The 25149-nt window shown below is 50.1% G+C and overlaps 1 protein-coding gene across 3 annotated transcripts in view; it reads right to left on the bottom strand.

Annotated features, from left to right (window-relative positions):
* Nucleotides 1-12401: 12401 nt before the first annotated feature.
* The window catches only part of Crhr2 (corticotropin releasing hormone receptor 2), a 46965-nt gene continuing 34217 nt past the window's right edge, over nt 12402-25149 (bottom strand). For all 3 annotated transcript variants that reach the window (XM_071608289.1, XM_027939654.2, XM_027939653.2), the window contains 7 exons: nt 24969-25122; nt 24256-24316; nt 21579-21651; nt 15175-15260; nt 14828-14963; nt 14365-14406; nt 12402-12637 (listed from right to left, as the gene is read on the bottom strand). In XM_071608289.1, the coding sequence (XP_071464390.1) occupies nt 12497-12637; nt 14365-14406; nt 14828-14963; nt 15175-15260; nt 21579-21651; nt 24256-24316; nt 24969-25122 (693 nt within the window). In that variant the 3' untranslated portion in view covers nt 12402-12496. The remainder of the gene's footprint in view (nt 12638-14364; nt 14407-14827; nt 14964-15174; nt 15261-21578; nt 21652-24255; nt 24317-24968; nt 25123-25149) is intronic.

Genomic DNA, 25149 nt, shown 5'->3' on the forward strand with positions numbered 1-25149 from the left:
GAGGGGAGTGGTGGCCTCCAGAAAGCTTTTCTTTGTCTTGGGTATAAAGAGCAATCAAAGCTGTGATATCTTAGATGCAAAGTAAGAACAGGATTCTTTCTTGCATCTCATCTCTGGTGATGCCTATCACAGTGCTGTACATAGTAGGTTTTTAATAAATAGTCCACGGATGAGTCTTTTGCAGCAATAACTTTTTGATCTAACTCAAGCCTTAGCTAGGCAAATGCTCCATCACCGAGCTACACCCCAGTTTCCAGAGTCTTGAACAAACCTCTGTAGGAAGAAAACTTATTCTTCGTCTATCTGGTGCTTTTATAAACATTCATCATTAAATTAGAAGGAAATGAGATTTTAAGTAAACTGAGTTTTCGTTTTCCAGGATTACCTCTCACCTCACATTTCCTGTCATCAAGCTCATAATGGGGCGCAGAACCCTGTGTTCTCGTGTGGCATTGGGGTTCTTTGCTTCTCCCATGTATTTTCTTCCTTTTACAGTAAGTGCCTCCATAATGAAACAATCACCACAGATTGTTACGAGCTCATTAATGGGGAAGATATATTAAATAGTGAAATTGCCTACCTTGGTTCCTAAAGGGATTGGAACCGAAGCTCTCTTCACTTCTCACTGGCAAACACATTTGTCAGGGGTAGACGCTGAGTGTTAGATCTGCAGGCCCACCACACTCTCTTCCTCCTCTAGGGGGCAGTGCTTGATTCCTCCCAGGAGAACAAGTCTCCAAGGAGATTTCTATCACCAAGTGAGGACTATGGGCTGATAGTGGAGCTTCCTGGTTCTGTCTGTACTGTTCCTGTGTGCCTGATTTCAAGCATAGATGAGGGAAGAGCTGTGTTCTTACATTCTAGATGAAGAAGCTGTTTATACACAAGAATGAACACACACACACATACTTGCATACTTATGCCCAAGCCTAAGATTTTCACCAAGCACAGGTTTGATCCCCTGAGGTCTTTCAAAATTATTTTTGTTTTGTGTCAAACTGGGCTGCTTGAACACAGCTAGGTAAGTAGAGTATCTCAAAAGCTACTCTTACTTCTCACTCCCTGCTCCCCCCCCAAAAAAACAAACAAACAAACACCAAATAGTGATGGGGAAGACTCAGATCCTAATTAGTTTATGTGGAATATATGGAAGTTTCTTTAAGACTTAATTGGACTTGAAGATGTTCAGTCAAATTTCATGTGCAATTATGTCTAGAGAGGGGTGCATATGCCTGGCTCTTGCAGGAATCCAGCACTTTTAATATTGTTTAACAGCTCAAACAGCAAATATAGATGGATATTCCACAAAAGGAATCCATCATCAAGTCATATAGAAATGATCTTACTCATTTCATGAGATGCTACTACAGATATCAAGTGTCCCAAGTACTTTGTGATAAGAACTTGCCAAGTTATTTAAGAAGTCAGGTCATTTACTATCTTCTTGCCAGGATAACCTCGGGGTCAGGGTAATAGTGGTCTTGTGGAATCTAAAAGGACCAGATGATAAATCTGAATTAGGCTTAAATATGGCTGCACTGGAGTGAGCCAAGAGAAGACCACCTGTGACTGCCTGGGCAAGGACAGGAAGCTTAGAGAGCCTGGTCATGCTGCACAGCCTGGCACCAGCATTGTTGCTGATAGTGTATGTGTGAGGCAGGTGTTTTTGGCATTCGGCCAACACTAAAATGAAATTTAGTTGAAGATTCGGTAAGTGAATACATGAATGATATTGCTACTCCTCAAAATTCCCCTCTTGTTGCCTGTTCAATAAGTCTTGGTTATTGGGTTGCCCGTAAGTGGTAATCATGTTAAGACTATGTGGGTGGAATTAATTTCTTCTCCAGAACTTCAGATGTGATTTGAGGGCTTTGCCAGGGTTGGCCTTTGGCCTAACCCTGCTCCCTAAGGGTCTCTTTCTGAGCTAGTGTCATGGTCCTCTCATCTGGTTAGTTTATTATCTTCCTTGAATGTTGAAGGACACACCTTTTTAAACCTGTTACCTCCTTAAAAGATGTTAGTTAGGTCTGTTTTTTCAACCTTGGCTGTGTTAGCTAACTTGAGCTTCTGTAATCCCAAGGCGGGAGGATCACAAGTTCAAAGCCAACATCAGCAACTTAGCGAGGCCCTAAGCAACTTAGAGAGACCCTGTCTCAAAGTTAAAAATATATATATATACAAAAGGACTGGGGATGTGGCTCAGTGATTAAGTGCCCTTGAGTTCAATCCCTGGTACCAAAAAAAAAAAAAAAAAAAAATATCATCTGAGCTTTAAAAAATACTTGTGCCTGGGCTCCACCTCTACCCATGTCTCTGGGTGGATCCAAAGCATCATTTTTTTTTTTTTTAAGTCCCTTAGGAGAGCCACTACTACTATTGTACTAGGGAACTTTCTTGCCGTGGGAAATGCTGGAACTTTCTCTCCTGGCAGAGGTCTTTGAGACTGCAAATTTATAAGAACCTTCCATCCAGTGAGATAGTAAAGCAAAGGGGGCGGGATGATAAGCAGTGGGATTTCCCTGACTGTTAGGGAGTCATGTTCTTGCTGGATGGGGGTTGTGGGGCTGAAGAGCAGAGAGGTACCCTGAGCTCGATGCTGCAAATAAAGCTAGCTGGACTCTAGTCCTGCCTTTCCTGTGTCCAGCTGGGATGGCTACTCTTCATTCTCCATTCCCAAATGCTAGGCCAGGAGGAGGAGCCCTGTTCTCTTTGGGAGCCCAAGTGCTCTACCACCTAGAACCTAAAGCAGAAGGGAGCTTTGTAGTGTTATCTCAGCCGGTGCCAGCATTTGTTAGGTCTTAAACTCAACCACCAATAATTGCACACAAGCAGTTATGCTAACTAAAACAATTTAGACTGATTAAAACCTTTTTTGGCTCATCAAAACTCACTGTTCGGCATCTGAGAGTGAGTTAATTTACAGATTAAGTAGAATGAAATCATGAGTAAGGAAAAATCTCAAAAGATTTAAAACATTAAGAAAAATTGAGCCCAGACTTGCCATTTTCTGGAAAGGAATTGTGAAGCAAGCTTGCCAACGACACACCCCTTCCCTGCTGCATCCAGGCCCTCAGCTCCCCCTGCACCCTGCGTCCAGAATCAGGCTGCTTCTCCCCACCTTCTCCACCATCATCCTGGGCCCAGCCACCATCGTCACCCATCTGGTTTATTGTGAAAGACTTGTCTGTCTCCCGGCTTGTGCCCTTGCCCCTTGAAGATCAATCTTCCACGCAGCAGTGAGTGAGGTAATCCCATTCTCCCCCCAAATTCGGTGGCTTTTATTTCAAAAATAACACCTCCAGGTTCTGCCCCTCTCCTAGACCCCACAAGGCTCACACAGTCCTCCTTCCTGCTCCAGCACCACCACCCATCATTCCCTCATAACTGCTGATTCTTCAGGACCTCAAGGTTCACTGGGTGAGGCCTCCCCAGAGTTGGACCTCAAGTTTCCACAGAGCCCTGAATTTTCCCTCCCTCCATGCACACCGTGAAATGGGCTGCTTATCTCCTTCCTTTTCTTCTCTAGCACCTAACACTTCATAGCATATGGGATGTCTTCTTAAAACAGAATGTAAGTTGTGATGGATGCCATGGCACACACCTGTAATCCCAGTGGCTTGGGAGGCTGAGGCAACAGGATCACGAGTTCAAAGCCAGCCTCAGCCAAAGCAAGATGCTAAGTAACTCAGTGAGACTCTGACTCAATAAAATACAAAGTGGGTCTGGGGATGTGGCTTAGTGAGCTAGTGCCCCTAAGTTCAATTCCTGGTACACTCCCCCCCCCCCCAGAAAAAAACAAAAAACAAAAAAAGTGTAAGTTTCATGAGGACTGAGATTTGGGTCTGTTTTGTGGCTCATGTGACTTTATGAAAGAGATTTCTCCTGCAGGGCAGCTCCCCTACTTTATTGTCAGAATTGGCTTAATTCCAAATGCTCCCCCACACACATACTCCTGTGCATACACAACCCAACCCTGGGCTAAAAACCCAGTTCCCCACTTAGCAAAAGACCTGCGGCCACTGAATGGTTAGGTACCAAGGCAGGTTCTCACACTTAGTGTAGTGGAGCCCTTTTTAAAGGAAACAAAATCTCAACCACCCTACCACCTCTCTCTGCCAGGATACATCAGCAATCTTTGTACTGCCTTTTGATGGACACTCTGAAAAAAATGTTTTGTAACTAGTAAACTATTTTTTAAGGTCATCCTAAAAGTGAAACTACAAAATTAATTTTTTTAAATGTACTAGGGATAGAATTTAGGGACACTCAACCACTGAGCCTCATCCCCAGCCCTACTGTATATTTTATTTAGAGACAGGGTCTTACTGAGTTGCTTAGCGCCTCACTGGCTTTGAACTTGAGATCCTCCTGCCTCAGCCTCCTGAGCCGCTGGAATTACAGGAGTGTGCCACTGTGTCTGGCTAAATTTAAAAATCTTTATAAAACTCGTAGACTCTGAAAGGTTCTAGGTGAAATAACTAAGACTTAAAGAGTTCCAGGGGCAAGAGGTACCCAGAAGATAGCTGATTCCTGGTTATTGGGGCTAGTAGTTCAGGGCTGCACCAGAAGTGGCCCTGTCCCAAGCCCTTCACAGGGTGGTGGGAATATAACATACAATGAGTGTGGCCAGGAGGAGTGCTTGGCCTGGCCTGGAAGGTGAGGCCATCTAGTGCAATGGTGCGCCAGAGAGATGAGCACAGTGGGAAACAGCCTAGGGAGCCACTTCTGCGCCTGTCACAGTGGAGTCCACACCTCCTGAGTGCTGCTGCAGGTCTGGGATGGGACTCAGAAACCTGCTTGAAGTTCCTTACTGCTTCTCAAACAGCAAGGCTTGAGCACCAGCAAATTAGGAAATTCTTATTAGCCAAAAGAGAGCATTTAAATATTCTTTCGAGGCCAGGGACTTTTAAACTTGGGTCCATGGTTTCTTGGAGGATTTCTGTAGAAATGGCATGCACTATTTTATATAAGTCTGTATTTTTCTGGCTTCTGACCATGGGAGGACCTCTTCCTCCAGACCTCTCCTTTATAGGAGTCCCAGTAGCACTGCCACCTCATTCCTTAGGTATAAAGACCTTAACATTCAAGTCTGCAAATTAGGGTTGGGAGGAGGAGTCACCCAGAGTCTGTTTCAATTTGAGGGATGAGATGGATTTGGAAGACACCAGGGCTGGGGTTGCTCATTTGGTTAGGAACTGGGGGAACAATCTCCATAGAGAACATTCTGGAAATTCCCAACTGGGCAAGTGGAAATATAGATTCTTATAAAAAGTATATTGGATTGAGCAGGAAAAATAAAAGGAATAGAGGCCACTGCAAAGGTGTTCATGCCCCCCCCCCCCCCCCGGTGACCTTTCCCCGCAAACTGGAACTTGAGTTGAAAGAAAGAATGATGAGTCTGCACATTTTTCTGCCTTCCGGGGTCCAAAGGTATCTCCCTGGAGATTCATGATGCCAGGTTGTTTATTGAGGGTGGACCTCTGGGAACCAGAGGGGACCTTACTCAGCACCCTGCAGAGATAATTAAGAAGCACAATTACTTTGTTGTATTCACAGCAGAGGCTGAAGGACAGTTTTCTTCCCGGTTGAGAATCGTTAGTTCCTCCCTCCTTTGCTTACTCAATTGCACAACCAGAAGATATTAAGATGGGACTTGGCCTCAGAAGGTTCCTTCTACTTTAATTATCGTCCCAAAGTGCAGTAGCTAACATTTAGAATTTCCTGTGGATATGGCCTCCATTTTCATTTATTCAAACAGCATTTGTGGCCCCTACCATGGGCTCAGATAAATGTGGGGTTTAGGTAGGGTGGTCATAAAATGTGTCATGCAAATCAGGACACCTGAGAGTAAAAGGCGTGCTAGTACCTGCACCAGGACCATAGGTATAAACCCAGGCTAGCTGGAGCCACCCATGTCTGGTCCCACCTTTAAGAACTGGTGAAGGACAGCGTGTATCCTTTGCCCGCAGGAAGTCAGGCTCCAACCAGGCCTGGGGCTCCTCAGGTGAGGTTAGTCTGGGGACACCTGCGGGGGAGTCTGGAGGATAGGTGAAGGCTCTCATGCTCCCAGATGGTTGTGTGTGTGAAGTGAAGAAGAGGGGACACTGGCAACCCAGTGGAGTGGAGGGTGGGGAGGGCGTGGGGGCCAGGTATGGAGCCCGACAATGGGTTTTCCCGCATGCGGAGCTAGTAGTCTGTCTTTCTGGCTAGCACTGGAGTCCAGCCTATGGGTTCGTCTAGGTCTGGGTGGGACAATAGGAAGGCCAGTTTATTCAAAGAGCGTGTCTAGAGTTCCAGTGGGGGTAGAGCTTTTGCTGTGGGCATAAATGATGGCATGTGTCCCCAGGAATAATTCCCAGCCTGGCTCTGGAGCTTGTAAAGATTGCTAGAAAAGCCCTCAAAGGGTCCAGGTCTGCCTGGCGCTGGTAGGAAAGCTCCCTGGAAAGAGCCATTTGGCAGAAGTTTCTGGTGGATCCCAAGGCCACCCAGATGGTGGGCTCTCCCATGAAACTACAGCCCCTGAGGGCAGGGCCTTAAGGCCTGACTGAAGAAACCCGGAGCAAGGTGGGTGCACGCTTGTAATCCCAGGGACTCGGGGGGCTGAGGCAGGAGGATTGCAAGTTCTGGCCAGCCTGGGCCTGGTTAGCAAGACCCTGTCTCAGTGGTAGAATGGTAGAGTTATAGTGGGTTCAATAATCCCCAGTACCCAGAAAATTTAAGAAATTAAAAAAAAAAGAAAAGAAAGAAAAAAGGGAAAGAAAAGGAATTCCCAGCAGGAAATCTGAAGGAAACTCATCTCTGCTGAGCGTAGGGCAGCAATGTCAGCCCGCCTTCCGCCCATTCCACCTGCTACACCTGCTAATTAACATCTCTAAGTGGCACAGCCCCCTCTGGAGATTTAGTGGTGTCTTAGGGGCAGAGCCTGGAAACCCTACTAGGCATATGGATGAGTAAATTTACATGTTTTAAACATGTCTCCTCCTCTCCTGCTACCCTTAGATGTTTCCAAAAAGGTCTCACCTTCACTTTCTGCAGTATACAAGCGTGGGTGTATAATGTAGTGGGAAGAAAAGACAGGGCTGGTGTCCTTTTGTGCCGGCTCCCACACAGATGGCAATCGGAACTGGCGAAGGGTTTGGGAAGCTGGCAGATTCCTAGTTGCCACCGAGCCTGGAAAGACCAACTTCCAAAACTTGTAGCCACCACCACCCTGTTGGCTGCAAGGGAGGTCCAGCAGCCCCCTCAAGAGGCTCTGTGGCTGGAGGGGTCTGGCTTCTTTAGTTCTCTCCTGCACTCCTTCCCCTCAGCCACCAGTTCCACCACGGCATACCTCTTAACCACAGGACTCTCCTGCCCCTGGCTGAAATGTCACTCAAGGACAGGATTCTCCCCAATGCCTCAGGGACCTGCAGCTGCTCTCAGGTGCCCCATGACATGTGAATGGATGGCCTGAGCATGCCCTTCACCAGTCCCTGCACCTGTCCCTCCTGGGACAGCTCCTCCAGCACCTCCTTGCACCTGCTCTCCACCTGCCTGTGGGCCCTGAAGATGCTCAAGATGCAAGAGCAGTCTGTGTGGTGTCCAGGAGCCCCAGGGCCTGGGAGGTAAGTGGTGGGAAGTGGGAGGGCAGTGGAGGACAGTGGAGGGCAATGGAGGGCAGTACAGGCTGTTGTGCCCAGGAGCCCCATCTGGCTTAGCTGCCTTGGGTATGGGCCAGGCAACCCAGACAAAGCAGAGGTCCAAGGACAGGTGCAGGCTGCTGTCTCTCCCTGCACTGTGTCATGCGGAAGTGGACACCAGAGACCCACCCAGCAGGAGCAGAGGCCCAGGTCTCTTTCCTGTTTTCACTTCGTGCTGGTTTCAGAGCCATTTCTTCCCAAGGTTTCTGAGTGTCTTGAAAGAGTGACCTGCCCTTTGCCCATCATTTCCATTGCTGGACCACATGGGTGTCAAATTAATGGACAGTGAATGACAGATGGCTGTGTGTCCATCTGTCTTGGGGTTGATTTGCATGTTTCTGGGAGTCTCCATGCTTTCATTTCATGCACACAGCTCACAGTCACCTGGGCCTCCCTCTGCAGCCGCAGGAGTGTTTGCCTCCACACCAGAGAGCTGTGTGTGTCCATCTCTACGCAGCCTGCATTTTGGGGTCACTTTCGGTCAACGTCTTGGATCCATCTTACATCCATCTTCTCTGATGCTGGCCAGCCATCCTCCATAGAGAACCAGGGCTCTTCTGGCCTCAGGTAGCACCTCCTTCATGGACCCTCCAGGCTCACCTTCCAGTTCTGGCCCCACAGATGCTCATCACTCACCACTCCTGAAGCCATATCTGTGATTTAGTGGCTACCCCAGCAGACACTTTTTGGCCCCACTTTGATGATTGGGGCTGGGGTCAGGGCTCTGTGTGTGTCACTGGGCATGGGACTCGGCTGGAGTGAGGAATCCCCTCATGAACGCAAGTCTTCCCCAGCTTCCTAAACCAGGGTGTGTGGAAGGGTTAACCAAGGAGTCCAAGGGCTCTCAGGGTCTGGTTGCTGGAAGTTCCTTGCTACAAAGGAGAGTCTGCTAATGAGGCTACTTTCCAGGAAGGCCATTCAGCAAGTGACTGCCAGCTCCGAAGCAGACACTAATGAGAACTGGCGTGGCTGCAAAGAGCAGACCCCTAATGAGGATAACCAGTGGGGACCCAGTGAGATGGCCTAATGGCTCCCATGAATGTCAAGGGCAGAGCTCTGTGGGGGCCGTGACCTGGAGTCCAGGTAACAAGGGGGTGCTGTGCTAGGGTGGAATCTCTACCCAACCAGAAAGAGAACAGGACAGAAACTGCTAGAAAAAAGTCTGGAAAATTTAATGCTCTTCATGGTGATGGACTGAGCAGGTCTAGCCTCCTAGCAGAGATCACGACAGGAGGGATAACAAGCCAATGACTGTGTTGAGGAGCACTGATGAGTGACAGGGGAGTGGCACTGAGGCTGACAGTGTCTACTCTGATGAGCATCCAACTCAGTCTCTTCCTCTGAACAGAGCTTTCCAAGTGGCCTTTTGGGCTGAACCATTTGCACCTCTTTTCAAGAGCATCTGTGATGCTAATAGATGTGGTCATCGCTGCACCTCAGGGGGGGTCGGTGTCCAAGAGGTGCTTGAGCTCTGTGTCCTGAGAAAGCAAGGTGGGCATCCTAGCTGCCTCTCCCACCTGACAAGAGAAGCAGGGCTTGTGCCCAGCCTGTCCCACATTAAAACCCTTCACCAGTCGCCCCCAGCCAACACAACCTGAGACACCAGGGTGCGTGGTGAGACACTGAAAGAGCCGGGACCAGGGAAACAAAGGCCACTGTAAGCCTGATCATTTCATGGTTTTTTTTTTTTTTTTTTCAGTCAAATGTAAAAAGGACTTAAGTGGTCAACTGAGAGATCATTTTTGATGACAAGCTGACATGCAATTTGGGGCAAACATCTCAGAAAGATTATAGAAAATTGAGTGGCATTGCTATAGTGTCTGCTTATTTATTTGAAAAGCCTCCTCAGCACACATAGCTAGCAAAAATGAAAAACAGAAAAAAAAAATTGATCTTGAGTTCTAATTCATTCTTGCAGTAAAATTATCCATAGAATCATGAGCAATTGAACTATGGATTTCACTAAGGTGTGTTTTCAATAAATGTTTCTTTTTAGCCTTGACAGTCGCTTATAAAAATGTTCAGTAATTAATGTTGCCCTAATCAATTGTTAGTACATTTTATATATATAAAAAAGTTGTAATACTTATTCTAGAATAGTTTCAAAAACAGAACATTTGATCACAGGAGATTAAGTACTTTATCTTCAATTCAAAAACATATTTTGTGGCAGATAAGTTTGAGAATGTGAGCTACAAGACTTTCGATCATCTGGGAGCAATGGTACAGCCCATAATCCCCACTGCCTGGGAGGCTAAGGCAGGAGGATCAAAAGTTCCAGGCCAGCCTGGGCATCTTAACAAGACCCTGTCTCAAAATAAAATTTAAAATAATAATGAAAGGAAGGAATAAAAGAAAGAAAGAAGTAAGGAAAAGAAGGAATGAAGAAGGATGAAAGAAAGCGCTTCAAAATGTAGCTCGATGGCAGAGTCCTTGTCTAGCATGTATGAGTAATGCAAAAAAGAAACGATTGTTATCCCAGCAGCTCAGGAGGCGGAGGCAGGAGGATTAAGAGTCCAAAGCCAGCCTCAGCAACTTAGTGAGGTCCTAAGCAACTTAGTGAGACCCTGTCTGTAGAACATAGGCTGGAGATGTTGCTCAGTGGTTAACACTACTTTCAACCATGAAAAGTATTGTATCACTATAAAATTCTGTAGGAGCAGAAGGATGAAGATATGAGATAACAGAAGAAATAACGCAGGCTGGGTGGTGGCTCAGTGGTAGAGCGCTTGCCTAGCATATGTGAGGCACTGGGTTTGAACCTCAGCAACACATAAAAATAAATATTAAATAAATCAGGGAGGGCTGGGGCTGTAGCTCAGTGGCAGAGCGCTTGCCTAGCACATGTGCAGCACTGAGTTCAATCCTCAGCACCACATATAAATAAACAAAATAAAGGCATGCTGTTCATCTACAACCACAAAAAAATTTTAAAAATAAACGGGGCGGAGGGGGGGGGGAGAAAGGAAATAGTGTAATTTTTTATCTTTTTTTGCGACACTGGGGATTGAACCCAGGGTCTCACATGCCCTGGGTAAATACTCTGTCACTGGGCTACCCTCCCAGCCCTTTGTGACCTATCTCCCTTAGTCAACGAGTGGCCAGGATTGCAGGTGTGTCACTCTCTCAGGCTGACATCTGTCCCCAGCCATCTGTCCCACTGCAGCCAACCAATTTCCACTTGTTAATGAAGAGCTGGTTCAACTTTCTTTTTCGATGACAGATGAGTTAAAGTTAGAGTTAACAATAGATGGGTGTTAAGTCACTGTGTTGTTAGGTTCCATTTATTGTATTATAAAGTGTTGTGGTAGTTTGATTTTAAAATGTAAATATTTACCAGATGCCAGAAATCACATCCTTTGGATGTTTGAAAACTTACTAAATGCCAAATTAAGAATGTACAAGATGGGATACATATTTTTTCAAAATTTATTTTTGTGGGGGTACCTAGAGAGAAAGCCCTTTCATACCAATAACTCGGCAACTTTTCCCTCTCCTTGATGTCTACCACCTCCCAGAGTGGCCCAGGGATGGAGGCCAACCTGGAAACTGCCCTGTGGGCTGTCACTCATGGGGTCTGAGGGGCCGTGGCTACCCTTCCCTGTGGATTCCAGAACCCTTGCCCTTGGACTGGCCCTGCTGTGGTGGCTGAGTTGTGTGCCTCCTCTTTCTGAATTGGGGCTGGGGACAGATGTCAGCCTGGGAGAGTCACAGGGAAGGATTGGATCTGTAAGCACTTTGACCATGAAGACACGACTCCTACCACAGGTCAGAGAGGCAGGACTACCTGGGTTAGGGCCAGCATCTCCACTACTGAGGGTGGGCATGGCTGTGCCCTGCAGACTCAGCTCCCATCCTTGACCACACCACCTCTCCCATGCCTTCTCACTTGACCTGAAGGAGGCCATTTTCACAGAGTCACGGTTTATTTCTCAGAGAGTAGAGATGTTGTATCGGGGGAGGCTGAAGCCCAGTCTGAGAAGGGGCTGGGGGATTAGTTCCAACCACCAAAGACACAACTTTGGTTTTGACTCTCTCCACCCTGCTCTTTTCCTCCCGCCCCCCCCCCCCCACTCCTGCTCCTCATTCTGTCCACTGTGTGTCTGGTTGGCCTACGCGCATGGCTGCCCTGGTTGCCTATCCCTCTCACCTTCCCCTCCACCCCCAGCAATGAGATGAGAAAAGGTCTCTCCAGGGAGGGACATCAGGCTCAGAAGCTTCCTGAAGCCCCAGGGGCAGGGCGGCTGGGGAGGGAGTAGATGACAGCATGGACAGAGGCAGGGCACGGGGAGGCTTCCCTAGCTGACAGCCCCTGGGATGGGGCCAGCTGAATTGATCTTTAACTCCTTCAGCAGCAGAGGGCGCCCCTGAGTGTGGCGGCGGAAGGCGGTGAGCAGAGGCAACCCATCAACCAGCAGCGGGTACCATGAGTGGGGTAACCAGCGGTGTGACTTGGGTGCAGACCCTTGCCTTCTCTGAGCCTCAGTTTCTTCATCTGTGAATGGAGCTACAGTGCGGATCCAGCAAGAGAGGAGGCAGTGGGCAAATGTTGAATGACATCTGACCCGCTCTTCTCAGGGGGGTGGATCCCTCTTCTCCCTCCTGCGGGAGGCTTGTGGCTTCAGTGGCCCTGGTCCCTTGGAGCCTCTTCCGTGGCTGCACCCTCTCTTTCTTGCCCGGCTGGAGGGCTGGCCTCTTCCCTCCCTTCTCCTATGCCACCAGTGCCTGCACGGCCAGAGGGTCCAGGGAAGAAGACAGAGGAGGGTGGGGAAGCTGCCTCGAGGGTGGAGGATGATGGACAGGTGGGTGACAAGGGGTCACACGGCAGCTGTCTGCTTGATGCTGTGGAAGCTGATCCTTGTGGGTGACGTGGGGATGGACATGGCCCGGGCCACAGGCACTCGGAGAGAGTGATGGTCCTGCCAGCGGTGCCATCTCTTCCTCACAGCTGAGCGCACCTGCAGGGAGGGGAGACTCAGTGGCCCACCAGGCTGCCTTGTCCCCTACCCCCACCCCCTCACAGAGCTGTTAAAGAGGGGGGCAAAACAGAGGTCCTTCCCTGACCCCATTGCCTCCTTGCTGCAGGCTCTCTCTGAGGCTCCCCTGTCACTCTCCTGGAGAAGCCCAGCCGCCCCCCCCAACTTCCTTTGTTCCAAGTTACCCTTCTGAAGTGTCCAGTTTCCTTTGGACACTCTGCCACCCCACTCCTGCTCCCCAGCAACTGAAGAGGAGGCTGTGGCTCAGTGGTAGAGGGCTCGCCTAGCATTGTGAGGCACTGGGTTCACTCCTCAGCACCACATATAAATAAATAAATAAAGGTGCTGTATCATCTACAACTAAAAAAAAAAAAAAGAGCAAACAGAGGCTTTGTAGACCAGCCCCTTCAGCCCCCTGGGCTCTATTCCCTCAGGCCTGGGAGGTGACCCTAGTGCACATGTCCCTGGCTTCCTCCTCCTTAGGAAGGACTGTCACCCCCTCCTCTGCAGTCCTCACCTTCCCTGTGCAGCACAAACTGCCCGAAACAGAAAGAGAACACCTCCATCACCTCCATTTATTTTTAAGCCTGGTCGGACCTGTTCTTGTTTGTACTGAAGGGAAGAATTCTGTCAGATGATCATCTCTTGCATTCTAGTCCAGCACGTGGCTGGAACAGAATCAATGTTACATAAATACATAAATATCCATTATTACGTGGGCATCCTGCCACACGCTTGTAATCCTAGAGATTCATAGAGATTCAGGAGGCTGAGACAGGAGACTCTTCAGTTCAAGGTTCAAGGCGGGCCTCAGAAATTTAGTGAGACCCTGTCTCAAAAAAAAAAAAAAAAAGAAAAGAAAAAAAAAAGATGGGGCTGTAACTCAGTGGGAGAGTGCTCCTGAGTTCAATCTAGTACCAACAAACAAAAATGTCAGTTGCTTGCTTCAGCAGCTCCTTTCCCCTCCGCCCTCCGGACTGCAGGGCCAGAGTGGTCTCTGGCCTGGAGCTGGGTTTCTAGCCTTCACTGCTGGGCTCTGCATCCAGGCCCATCTTTAATGGACCGGCACAGCCTACATAGGTGCCCATCATTCACTGCAGTTGCAGGCCACGTGGCCTCAGGAGGGCGCTTGTGTCCATCTGGGGTATCTGGAAGCTCTCAGGCCTTAGAGTGTGTCTGCAAATCCTCACCCACCACTGCCTGGGTTTGCATCTCCCTGGTGACTCACTTGGATTCTGGGTCTCCTTAGCTAGCCAGGTTTTACCTGCTGCCAGGGACTGCCAGAGTCTACCCAGGTCATGTGTTCTTTTCTGTGGAGGGTGGAGGTTACGGGCTGGTCTCTTTTCATCTGAGTCCATAAAGTAGTGATTGCATAGCGAAGCCTCACCTCTTTCTGGAAGCTTCCTGTCACCACCTCTGCTTTGGCATCGGTATCCCATGAAACCCTGCAGCCTGGGCACCCTATTTTCCTGGCTCCCCAAGGGCATGCATGGGGCCCTGGCATGCTATTCTGGTCTGCATAGTTGACCCTCTAAACTGGCTGCAGGCCCTACAGGAGGAGTCCCTTTCCCCTCCTTCCTCCAGGGCAGAGCCGAGCGGAGCCAAGGACTAGACCTTCCTGAAAGGCTGGGCAGCTTGACTGAAAACACCCCAAAGTGGAGTCTGAGGACCCTGAGAGCCCAGGCTACCCAGAGGGTCCCACTTCGTACCTCTCCATTGAAGAAGCAGTAGAAGACAGATACGAAGAAACCCTAGGAAGGAAGGAGGGAGCAGTCAGGACCTGGCGAGGAAGCACTCTGCCTGGAGGGTGGGGTGGGGGACAGGTTGGGCGGGGGACACCGACCCAGGACCCCAGGGGACAGAGCTGGAGGGGCTGCAGCCCTCCAGTTACAGTATACCAGGTCCAGGCTGAGTGAGGGGTGCTCTCTGGCCTAGAGCTGGGTTTCTGGCCTCCTCAACATTTTGTGTCCTGTCCCAGGGTGTCAGGGTTGGAGCCACCCTGAATCCTCAGAGGAAGTGCTGGAATGCCTGAGCCCTGAGGCGGGGATAATGAGTAAGGCCAGGACTCAGGTCCAAGCTGGCGCCTGGGGCCAGGCGGGTTCTGAGTGTGTGCGCCAATCCCTGTCTCTGAGCATCCAGGTCAGAAGAGCTCCCTGCGGCTGGGGTGCCCACCTGGAAGGACTGCAGGAAGGAGTTGAAGTAGATGAACACAATCTGTGACAGGTCGTCCTCACCAGGATTGACGAAGAAGAGCATGTACGTGATGCCCAGCAGAGGCAGGAGGACCAGGGTGGCCTTCACCGCCTTCCTGGGGGTGAGAGGGTGATGAGAGTCCTGAGTCCGCGCTGCAGGCAGGGCCCCACTCAGGCAGAAGATGGGGCCGCTCTGCCCGTGCTGCTTCTGGGAGACTGAGCAACTCCCTGGGTGAGCACAGAGGGCTCTGCCTGGAGCAGAGGAAGGCCCAGATGACCTCCTCATTTCCCCCCTGCCAGGGTCAAGACACCCAGGTATTCACATACCTGTACTGAATTGTCTCTGATGTGGTGGAGGCTCGTAATTTTGTCATTAGGATTCTGACAATGTTGAACAAAAATACAAAATTGATCTGGAAGGAAGATGGCAGAGAGGGAGAAACAAAGGACCCTGAGTGGGGGCTGAGCTGAGAGGCTCCATCTCCCCCTGGCACCTGCTGAACCCCTGCCTCCTCCCAGGCACACACCCCCGTCACCCAGCACCTGCCCAGGTCCCACAGCCTTTGCTCCTCTCTGGACAGGACATGGAACAGCCTCATGGGCCTGCTCTCTGCCCCCAGCCCCAAGGGAGGAGCATCTAAAGGTGGTGAGCCAGAGCACAGCAGCTGCTCTTCTGCAGACACTTCAGAAAGCTCCCAGCCCCTGCCCCACTCAGGTACCCCACAACAGTCAGGCCTTGCAGTCTGCTTCAGTCCTTGCCTCTCTTGGCCACAGGGTCCCCACTTGTTGACTGAGGGTCTCTGAGTCCCTTGCACTGTCACTGTTCCAGGCTGGCCTGAAGTCTTATCAGCCCCCCTGGGCGGGGGTGCACTGGCCGGATGAAGCGATTCATAACTCTGTGGCCCAGTGGAGGACTGATCTGTCACCACCCTGCACCCTGAGCTGCAGAGCCTTCTTGGCATCCCCAGGTGAGGAAGATGAATGAGCTGCCCGCAGACTCAGAGGCTTCTGGAAGGGCCTCATTCATCTTCATTTTTAGCCCTCCCTCAGCATCAGAGCTATCCCAACCTCTGGCTCCAACTGGCCCATTGGGCTCCTGAGTCAGCTTCCTGCCACGTGAGTCTCCTGTTGGCTGCTCCCTGTGGCTGTGTACTGTCCCTCTGTGTGTTCTGCTGTGGGTGAATAGGTCTGTTTGCTGTGTGCTTGTGTGTGTTTGTCTCAGAGTGTGCCTGTATATGTGGGGACACGGGTGCCCCCGAGTTTCTCTTCATCTGACTCCAGGTGCAAGCAGGTAGGAACAAGTGTGAGCAGCCCCAACCTTGGACCCTTCAGAAAATGCTCCCAGGCCGGAGGGAGATGCATATCAGCCCCACCCACCACGTGTGTGCAGAGTCTCCATCAGGACCATCCATTGCTTCTTGGGCTGGGTCCTTCTAATCTCCCTAGGGTTCAGATCCCATTGGTGGTCATGGGAAGACACCATGGGACTCAGAGTGTCCCCTAAGTTGGAGGGTGGCTCAGGGACAGGAGGGCTAGACCTTCCCTCAGTCCTGGCCAGCTGTTCTCATATCAGTGTGTGGCCTGGTGAGCCCTGGGGAAGGGATCTTGGGGAGGCCTTCCACGAAGGTGCCCATGGCCGGCTGCCTGCTTTTGCTTAAGGAGCACCTAACTTCCAGCTCCTGGGTTTCTGACCCCTTCCCTTGGATAATGGGGCATATGTCACCTTAACAGACGGGTCATTCCTATGTGATACAAAGAAGTTGTTCTTTTCTGATTCTTCCTGACTTCTCTAGAATAGACTGTTGGAATCAAAATATATTCTCATTTTTATCGCATTTCCTTGCATTACATAGTATTGGACTCACTAACTTAATTATCCATACACTCTGGTCCATCCATCTGTTCATTCGTCTGTCTATCCAGTCATTCAGTCAACGAGTGGTCACTGAGCACTTCTTGCCTACAGGGTCCTATTCCTTGTACTGAGGCAAGGGCAGGGCAGGGGTCTAGTGTGGAGCCTCTGGGAGGCAGGACCTGGCCCCTCCTCACGCTAGGCAGGCAGTCAGTGATGCTGGCCCCAACCCTTCTCAGCCAGGTATATGCAGCCTGAGTCCTTCTTTCCTCATGAGCTCATTCCTCAGCCTCCCCCTTTGCAATATCTGCATCAGCCTTCTTCCCTCTCTAGGAAGCCTTCTGACCCCAGCCCCTGCCCAGCTCTCTCGATATCCATTTTTGGACGCCATCTTGCCCTACCTCCACCCCAAAAGAAAACTATCCTAGCTCTTCAGTGAGCACCAACAATTGCACCCTAACTTTGTTTAGCTTGGGTCCAGTACGATTTGATCATGATTTAATTCAGTGAACCAACCCACCACCTGCCAGGTTCTGTGCTGGGCACCAGCAGGGAGAGAGAGGCATATCAGGAAGTAGATAGGTAGACATGGCTCCTGTGGCATCGGGCTTGTGGTCTAGCTGGGGGTGGGAGAGGGTGGGGAGGACTTGCATCTTTCCTAAAGGCTCTGAAAAGCCTGGAGAAGTGGCACATGAAGACAAGGCAGCGTTAGCCAGTGAAGGCGGGGAGAGCGTTCCAGGAAGACAAGGCCAGGAGAGAGCAGGGAAGAGCCAGGACCCTCAATGGCGGCCAGTGTGGCTGCAGGTGCTGCTCTGCTGCAATGGTCAAGAGACCAGCGCAGGAAGGGAGGTGGAATCACCTGGGAGCCAGACAGGAATGGCTACCGTCTTTGGCAGTGAGTCCCTGGAGGACCTCCTACCCAACATGCAGTGTTGGACCACAGCAGCGGAGGGGTGCAGGTGAGACCAGCCACCAGAAGAAGCTTCCCCCGAGGAGCTCTGCTTTGCACAAACTGCCATCTATCCTGACTCTGCCTTGGTGGGTCAGCCCCGACTGGCACCTCTGTTGTCCCTGGAGGACCCACCTGTGCTCCCATGAGGCTCAGTGAGAGTGTGTGCTGGGCTTAGCAGTTGGTGTTGATCATCAGGCTGCCATGTGATCTTCTGATTGGGGGTCTGGACATTTTAGTCCCTATCCTCCTGAGCCAGGACACGCCTGCAGAGGCCTAGCACTCACTAATGTATGCCTAACACCATTCAAGGTACTCTGCCAAGCGCTGCATGACTATTCCTCAATGAGTAACTTTTATAGACAAGTACAATCATTTACTCCTCAGATGCACGAACTGAGGTTCAGAAGGCTAAATAATTCAGCTCTGCCACAGTACTAGCAGGGGATGCTGTCAGGATTTGAGCAGAGGCAATAGGCTTTGGTGGCCTTTTCCTTATACCTACGTCACCGCAAGAAAATGTAGGGCTAAACAGAAGGAACCAGAGACAAGGCGCTGGTACTGCCAGGCTCTGGGACAGAGAATTTCTAATAGGTCCCCACTATAGATCCGAGCTCAGGAAGGCCCTGGGGGTCATCGGCACAGGGTCTTGAACCCCTGGCTCAGGTGCTGGCAGGAGCTGAGGCAGAGCCCCAAGGGCAGCAGTAGGTGTTTGGAGCCCACTAGTCCTCACAGTGATCCTGTGTGGCAGGAACTAGCATTCCTGTGTTACAAGTGGGGATCTGAGGCACCAAGAAGAGATCTCTCCGGATCACATCACAACCTCCAGGGGTGCTCCTGCCCACCTACCACCACCAAGGGCAGATCCAGCTTACTGGTCTCTGAGCCACTGCTGGAAGGTGAAGGCACTATCAAGTCACCATGCTTGCAGGAAGCCCTCTTTGTTCTAAACCTCTGTGTGCAGAGGCAGGGAGGGAGGAAGGCAAAGAGGGAGGAAGGAGGCAGAGAGACACATAGACCCGGTGCCTTGGCTCATCTGTCCTTATGTGGTTTCAGGCTCAATTCCTGCTGTCTTTAAACCCAGGTCAGGAGAGGAGGGCCCAGGGCTTGGGCAAGTCCTCTGCTTGATTCCGTCCTGGTCTCCTGACTTCCTGTGGCTCTGTACCACCTCTCAGGCCTCCCTGCTCATGCTGCCAAGCTCACAGCTCCCTGTTTCAGGCATTCACCAGGAACACACCTGTCTTCCCCCTGTGGCTCTGCAGAGCCTGGTGAATGATTGCAGGGAGTCCCTCAGGATGGAACTTGGAATGCCTCATTAGTCTAGTTCCCCGTCAGTATTATAGGCCTCAGGAGACTGGTCCTCATTGATGTCTCGAGTTTTGCCTTCCTATTGGAATTTTCTAAGCAGGTGGGACCTGGCTGATCCGTGGAGAAATCCCAGACAATCAACTTCCCTTCTCAGCAACTGACTATGCCTGGGATCCAGGGTGTACACTGCAAAAATACCTGGGTGCTTGTTACAAATACAGATAGCCAGTGGCAGGTTGGACCTGGAGTCTGCATTTGGGATAGGGGCAGCAGGGGTGCAGGTGGGAAGTGAGCTGAGCTAGGAGCCATAAGCCACCATCCATGCAGAGCCCAGGCATCACCAGAATGGACCAGTTGTACCACACACTGTAGAAGGCTAGCCTGGACTCTTGGTCACTTTGCAGGGGTCAGTACCTAGTTTGAGGCTTTCTCTAGTGTCATAGGAGATATCTCAGAATGAAAACAGGATGGCCTGGAAATGTGGAGTTTTAGCCCGGCACGATGGCGCATGCCTGTAATCCCAATGGCTCTGGAGGCTGAGACAGGAGGATCATGAATTCAAAGCCAGCCTCAGCAACAGAGTGAGGCACTAAACAATTCAGTGAGACCCTGTCTGTAAATAAAATATGAAAAAGGGCTGGGGATGTGGCTCAGTACTTAAGTGCCCCTGTGTTCAATCTCTGGTACCAAAACAACAACAAAAAAGAAATGCGAGGTGGGGTGTTAATTTCCCAGGGGGAACCTCCATTGAATGAACACTGTTCCAATTTGCATTTATGTGTCCTTAGGCAAGTTGTTTAACCTCTCTGAGCTTCTGCTTCCTCATCTGTCCAGCCAGGATAAGCCACTGTCTTGAGAGTCAGCATGCGTGGAATACTCATGGAAGGCTTTATGCCCTGGGCTGACCTGATGAATGCCACATCCCTTTCCCATGACAACAACCAGCCAGAGTCAGGCTTCCTGCAAATCAACCACCCAATTCACTTCCCAGAATCCAGAAATAAATGAGTGTGTCTTAGCAGCAGAAATGTAGCCAGTGAAGAGGCAGGAATGCCAGGCATATCTCCAACCAAGAGACAGCAGGCAGGAGGTGCATGACAAGAGGAGAGACCTGCCCCAGCCGCACATAGCTCTACCAGCTACGGGTTCAGACTTTGGGCAAATCATTCCACCTCTCTGTGTTTTTGCCTATAAAATGGGGAGCCTAATTCCTACTTCTCTCTTGCATCAAGGATGTGAGGAATGGAGGTCGTGCAGACAGAGTTTGTGGAAGGGCTCAGCTTGGAACCTAGAAGCACCCATCGGTGCAAATAGCTGGGTCCAATAGCAAGGTGGGCATGAAGCCACAGAAGGGGGCATGCTCAGGGAGGCAGGGAGCTGGGTCTTGACACAGCTCACTTTCCTTTGCTTGTGTTTCCTTGTTACCTGGCCAATAGTCCTACAGCAGGGAGCTACCATTGGCCCCGGTCCAGACCAGCCTTTATTGGCTGGGTCCCAGTTCATCAAAAGCGCTATCTCTGCGCAATGGGTCCTCAGCAGCAGGCAGGGAGGGAACAGATCTTGTGTGGTTTCCATTCACACTGAGGGGTGAGTGACTCACGGCATCACTGCATCTCGGAGTCCAAGGACCATCCCCGCCCCCCACTTCTGACAAGGACTTGCTTCCGCCTCTGACGTGAGTGAAGCCCTGACGGTGGAATTTCAGGCAGTGGGTGAGAAAACTTCCTAGTCATCATCAGTTGACAGACATCAAGGACAATCCAAAGAAGGGGTCCAATGAATCCCGGAAGTCATAACAAGGAGGAGAGTAAGGAAATAGAGATAAACAGTAATTGTCTCCATGGTAGACAAAAGAAAGCCCCACTGAGCACCTGCTGTGTACGAGAGGAGGATTGTGCTCTCTCAGAGGGTGCAGTGGCCCTTTAAGGAAGCCAGTACATACTGGAGCCTGAAATTACCGAGCCTGAAATAAGTCTTACGTAAATGCCAATTTCTTATGGGGCTTTTTTATATATTTTTTTTAATGTATGATATATAATGGGTCCTTTTTGCTGCAGCAGCCTCTGCTTAAACTCTATCTTAATTAAAGCTCGTTGTGGATTAAAGATGTGGTGGCAATTATACCTGAGATGCGAATATACTGGCAAAGGGCGGGGAGCTGGACAAGGAACAATTGCTCATTATGCTGCATTTGGGATCTGCCGCTCCATGTTGGGGTGGTGGGCAGCACCCCAGAGGGGGTGGCTGGGGGCAGAGAGGAATGCAGGTCTGGGCTGAACAGAAGCTGCACACCCTACTCTTGCCCCCAGCTGCCTGCTCACCTGGCTGTCTCAGCATTGTACATGGCAAGGGGAAGTCAGATGGGGGGAAGGTACTAGAACTCCACCAGCCAGTCCCTGCCTCCACCCAGAGAAAGAGCTTGAGGTCCAGAGAGGAGCAGAGGTCTCCCCAGAGCCTGAAGAAGGGAGAATTGGGTGGTTCTGGGAACTGCCGTCGTGTGTAGAAGGTACAGGGTTGCCAGGGGCTGCCCAGGTGACATCTTTCCATGCATCTCTGCTTGGGTGGATCCTCTGCTGTCCTCCCAGGGCCCCAGCCCCATCCCATTTCCCACTGAGGACCTACCAGGAGCACGAGGATGATGGGGCCCTGGTAGATGTAGTCAACCAGGTCGCCAGGCTCCTTGCCAAACCAGCACCTGCAAAGATGGGGTGGCAGTGGATGGTCTGCTGAGCTGGGCCAAGGGGGACCGCTCCCAACTTGGAACCAGCTCATCTTCCAGCTTGACCCTTCCTGAGCCCCATCTTCAGGGCTGCTCTTTCCTAGAAAGCCTGTGGACAGCCCCAGCGCCAGCCCCACTGATCACCTGGCCCAGAGCTGTCTTTTCCTCCATGGGATGGGTCTGATCTTCCCAGCCAGACCAAGGGAAAGTCTCCTCCTCAGTCCCCCACTCCATTGCAGACAGCAGGACACAGGGCTGGGCATGCAGGAGCACGGGAATGGGGATCTGGGCTCCCCTCAGTGGCCTAGGACCTATCTGCCCGGTGCCACCTGTTCCCACATTGCTCAGAACCTGCTGCTCTGTGTCCAGACACTCAACTACACAAAGCAACAGATGTGGAGGTGGAGCCTCCTCCTGCCCGAGCTGGGTCTTTCAGGCTTTGAGCTGAGCCTTCTGTACCCAGTGGAAGGAGCCTGCTGCCTGGCTGGCCTCACTGGCTGCCAAGGGCTTGATTTGTTCTCTGGGGATGCTGGTCAGGGAGAGGCTTGAGAGTCCAGAGGAAGGACTGGGCCAGGTCTCAATCTGGCACTGCCAGCAACTACTGGACCTCAGGGAGGGTCCATTGACTTTAGGAAACTATGTCTGTCACAACTTCAGAGGTTATCCTGTGTACACCAGCCTCAGACAGGAACCTCCCCTGCTGCCTGAATTTCTGGTCTCTTTTTGAACACCCCCTTTGACAGGAAGCTCACAACCTACCAAGTCAGACCTAGTCTTGGGCACCTTTTACCTTTATGAGCCTTTCCTAATGTTAAGCTCCTGGAATTCCACCACATCCTTACCCCAACCCCTAAATACTCTGCAGCCCCTGAAATGCGATAGAGACCTGCACACAGAGATTGATGGTCCCCAGGGACCCCTCTCTCAGCTGTTGACAGCTAACTTCTTGGTTGTTCCTTGGCTGGCCTGTGGCAGAGCTATTATCTGGGCCATGGCTCAGTGTACCAGACTCTGATGCAGAGAGGACCCTAGGATAGGTCACTGCACTTAGGAAGAGACTGTGGTGTCAAAAAGCAAGCTCTTATGGAATGGAATAAAATCTTTGCTAGCTACATTGATAGGGGGTTAATATCCGGAATATATAAAGAACTCAAAAAAACATAAAAAAACCCAATCAATAAATGGGAAAATGATCTAAACAGAAATTTCCCCAAAGAAGAAATGAAAATGGACAAGTATATGAAATAATATTTAACATCCTTAGCAATCAGGGAAATACAAATCAAACTACACTGGGATTTTATATCACCCCCGTTAGAATGGAAATCATCAAGAAAACAAATAACAATAATTGTAAATAAGGATGTGGAGGAAAGGTGCACTCACATATTGTTGGTGGGATTGAAAACTGGTATAACCATTTTGGAAAGCAGTATGGAGAGTTCATGAAAGACCAGCAATGGAACCACATGTGACCTAGCTATCTTGTTCCTTGGTATATATCCAAAAGAACTAAAATTCAGCATACTATATAGCAATACATGCATCACAACGTTGATAGTAGCACAACTCACAACAGCCAAGTTATGGAACCAGCTTAGGTGCCCGTTATCAGACAAATGGATAAAGGAAATGTGGTATAGATACACGGTGAAGTTTTACTTGGCCATAAATAAGAATGAAATTATGTCATTTGCTGGTAATGGATGGAACTGGAGACTATCATGCTAAGTGAAATAAGCCAGACTCAAAAAGTCCAGGTTCAAATGTTTTCTCTCATAGGCAGAAGCTAGAGAGAAATAAAGAATTAAAAAGTGGGGGGGGGTGGGATCCCATGAAAATAGAAGGGAGAACAGTGGAGTAGAGAAAGGGGATAGAGAGGGAATGAAGAGGGATGGAAGGGGAGAAACTGTGGAATGACATTGACCAAATTATGCTATGTATGTGAATGAATGTATCACAGTGAATTTTGTTTTTAATGTGTAACTATAATGAACCAGTTGAAAAAACAACAAGTAAATAGAAGGAAGAACAGTAGAGGAAATGAACGGGATCGGGAGAGGGGAGAGAGAGGGGATTGAAATGGACCAAATTATGCTATAGGCATATGAATACATCAAAGTGAACCCCACTACTATAATGCACAAATAACAACATTTAAAAAATCACACACACACACACAAATAAGAGTGAAATAAATACAATTTAAGATAAAACAAAAAAAGTAAGCTCTTGGGGGAACCCCATCAAATGCTCATTGATGCGGCCTTGGATAGAGAGCCTGGAGACCTCGGTCTCATCCACAGATTCTTGGCCAGATCTGCTGCATCCAACTCTGAGGAAGAAGACATCTCTATGGCTGAAAGAGCCACACATACTGGGCACTTCAAGGAACCACAGCTCCTCATGGAATTCAACAAAGGTGCCTTGAAACCCACCATGCAAGCATTCCTGGGAATGAGGATATTTCTTCCAGTCTCAGGACACCAGGAAGGAAAACCTGCCATGGCTACAGCTTGGCCTGAGCCCCAGGCTGACCTGTGCTAACCCACAATCCAAATGGCGGCCCATCCTACTTACTGTTCATTCTCGTAGTAGAGTTTGCCAACTGCCCAGGCGATGATGATGGGGCAGGGGATGCCTGAAAGAAGGACAGACACGTGCTGCAGGGGACACATAGATGGACAGGGACCCTCTTGTAGAATTCAGGGTAGGGGACCACAGGGTTCTGGGACTACATTTCTGCTTTCCCAACTGCAGGCCATCCATGGCCCAGGGATGCCCCATTCCTGGATTACCCCACCTTCTCTCTTCTTCAAGCAGGGAATGATGTGCTTTTGGAGATTTTGTGACAGGAAGGTACAACCATCTAGTTTCTCTCTCTCTTTTCCTTTTTTTCTTTGGAACTGGAAATTAAACCCTGGGTCACTTTATTTGACTGAGATGCCCATAGTCCTTTTTTTTTTTTTTTTTGAGACAGGATCTTGCTAAGTTGCTGAGGGGCTCACTAAGTTGCTAAGGTTGGCCTTGAACTTGAGATCCTCCTGCCTCAGCATTCTGAGTGGCCCGGATTATAGGTGAGTGCTACTGGACCTGGCCAGTTTCTTTTCTGAAGCCAGAGACAAGAGTCTTTGGACTGGTCACTCTGGACAAGGAAGCAGAGCCAGGTGTGGACCATCTTTTGGAGGGACTCCTGGCTTTTTCCTCTGTACCACTGGACCAGGGTGAGGGAAGAGGACCTTTTCAGCAGTGCCCCCTCCCCCATGGGGCCCTGCCACTCCTGGGAGCCTCACACCATCCGATGAAGAGGAAGAGCCATTTGCGCAGATGCTCAGTGGAGTAGGTCATGACAATGGCGGTGTGGAGGTAGCAGCCTTCTACAAACATCCAGAAGAAGTTGGTGACCACAAAGTAGTTGAAGATGGTGGTTATACAGCGGCACCAGACCTGTGCATGGGGCAGGGGTTGTCAGGG

Source organism: Marmota flaviventris, chromosome 1 (assembly GCF_047511675.1).
Source record: "Marmota flaviventris isolate mMarFla1 chromosome 1, mMarFla1.hap1, whole genome shotgun sequence".
Lineage (NCBI taxonomy): Eukaryota > Metazoa > Chordata > Mammalia > Rodentia > Sciuridae > Marmota > Marmota flaviventris.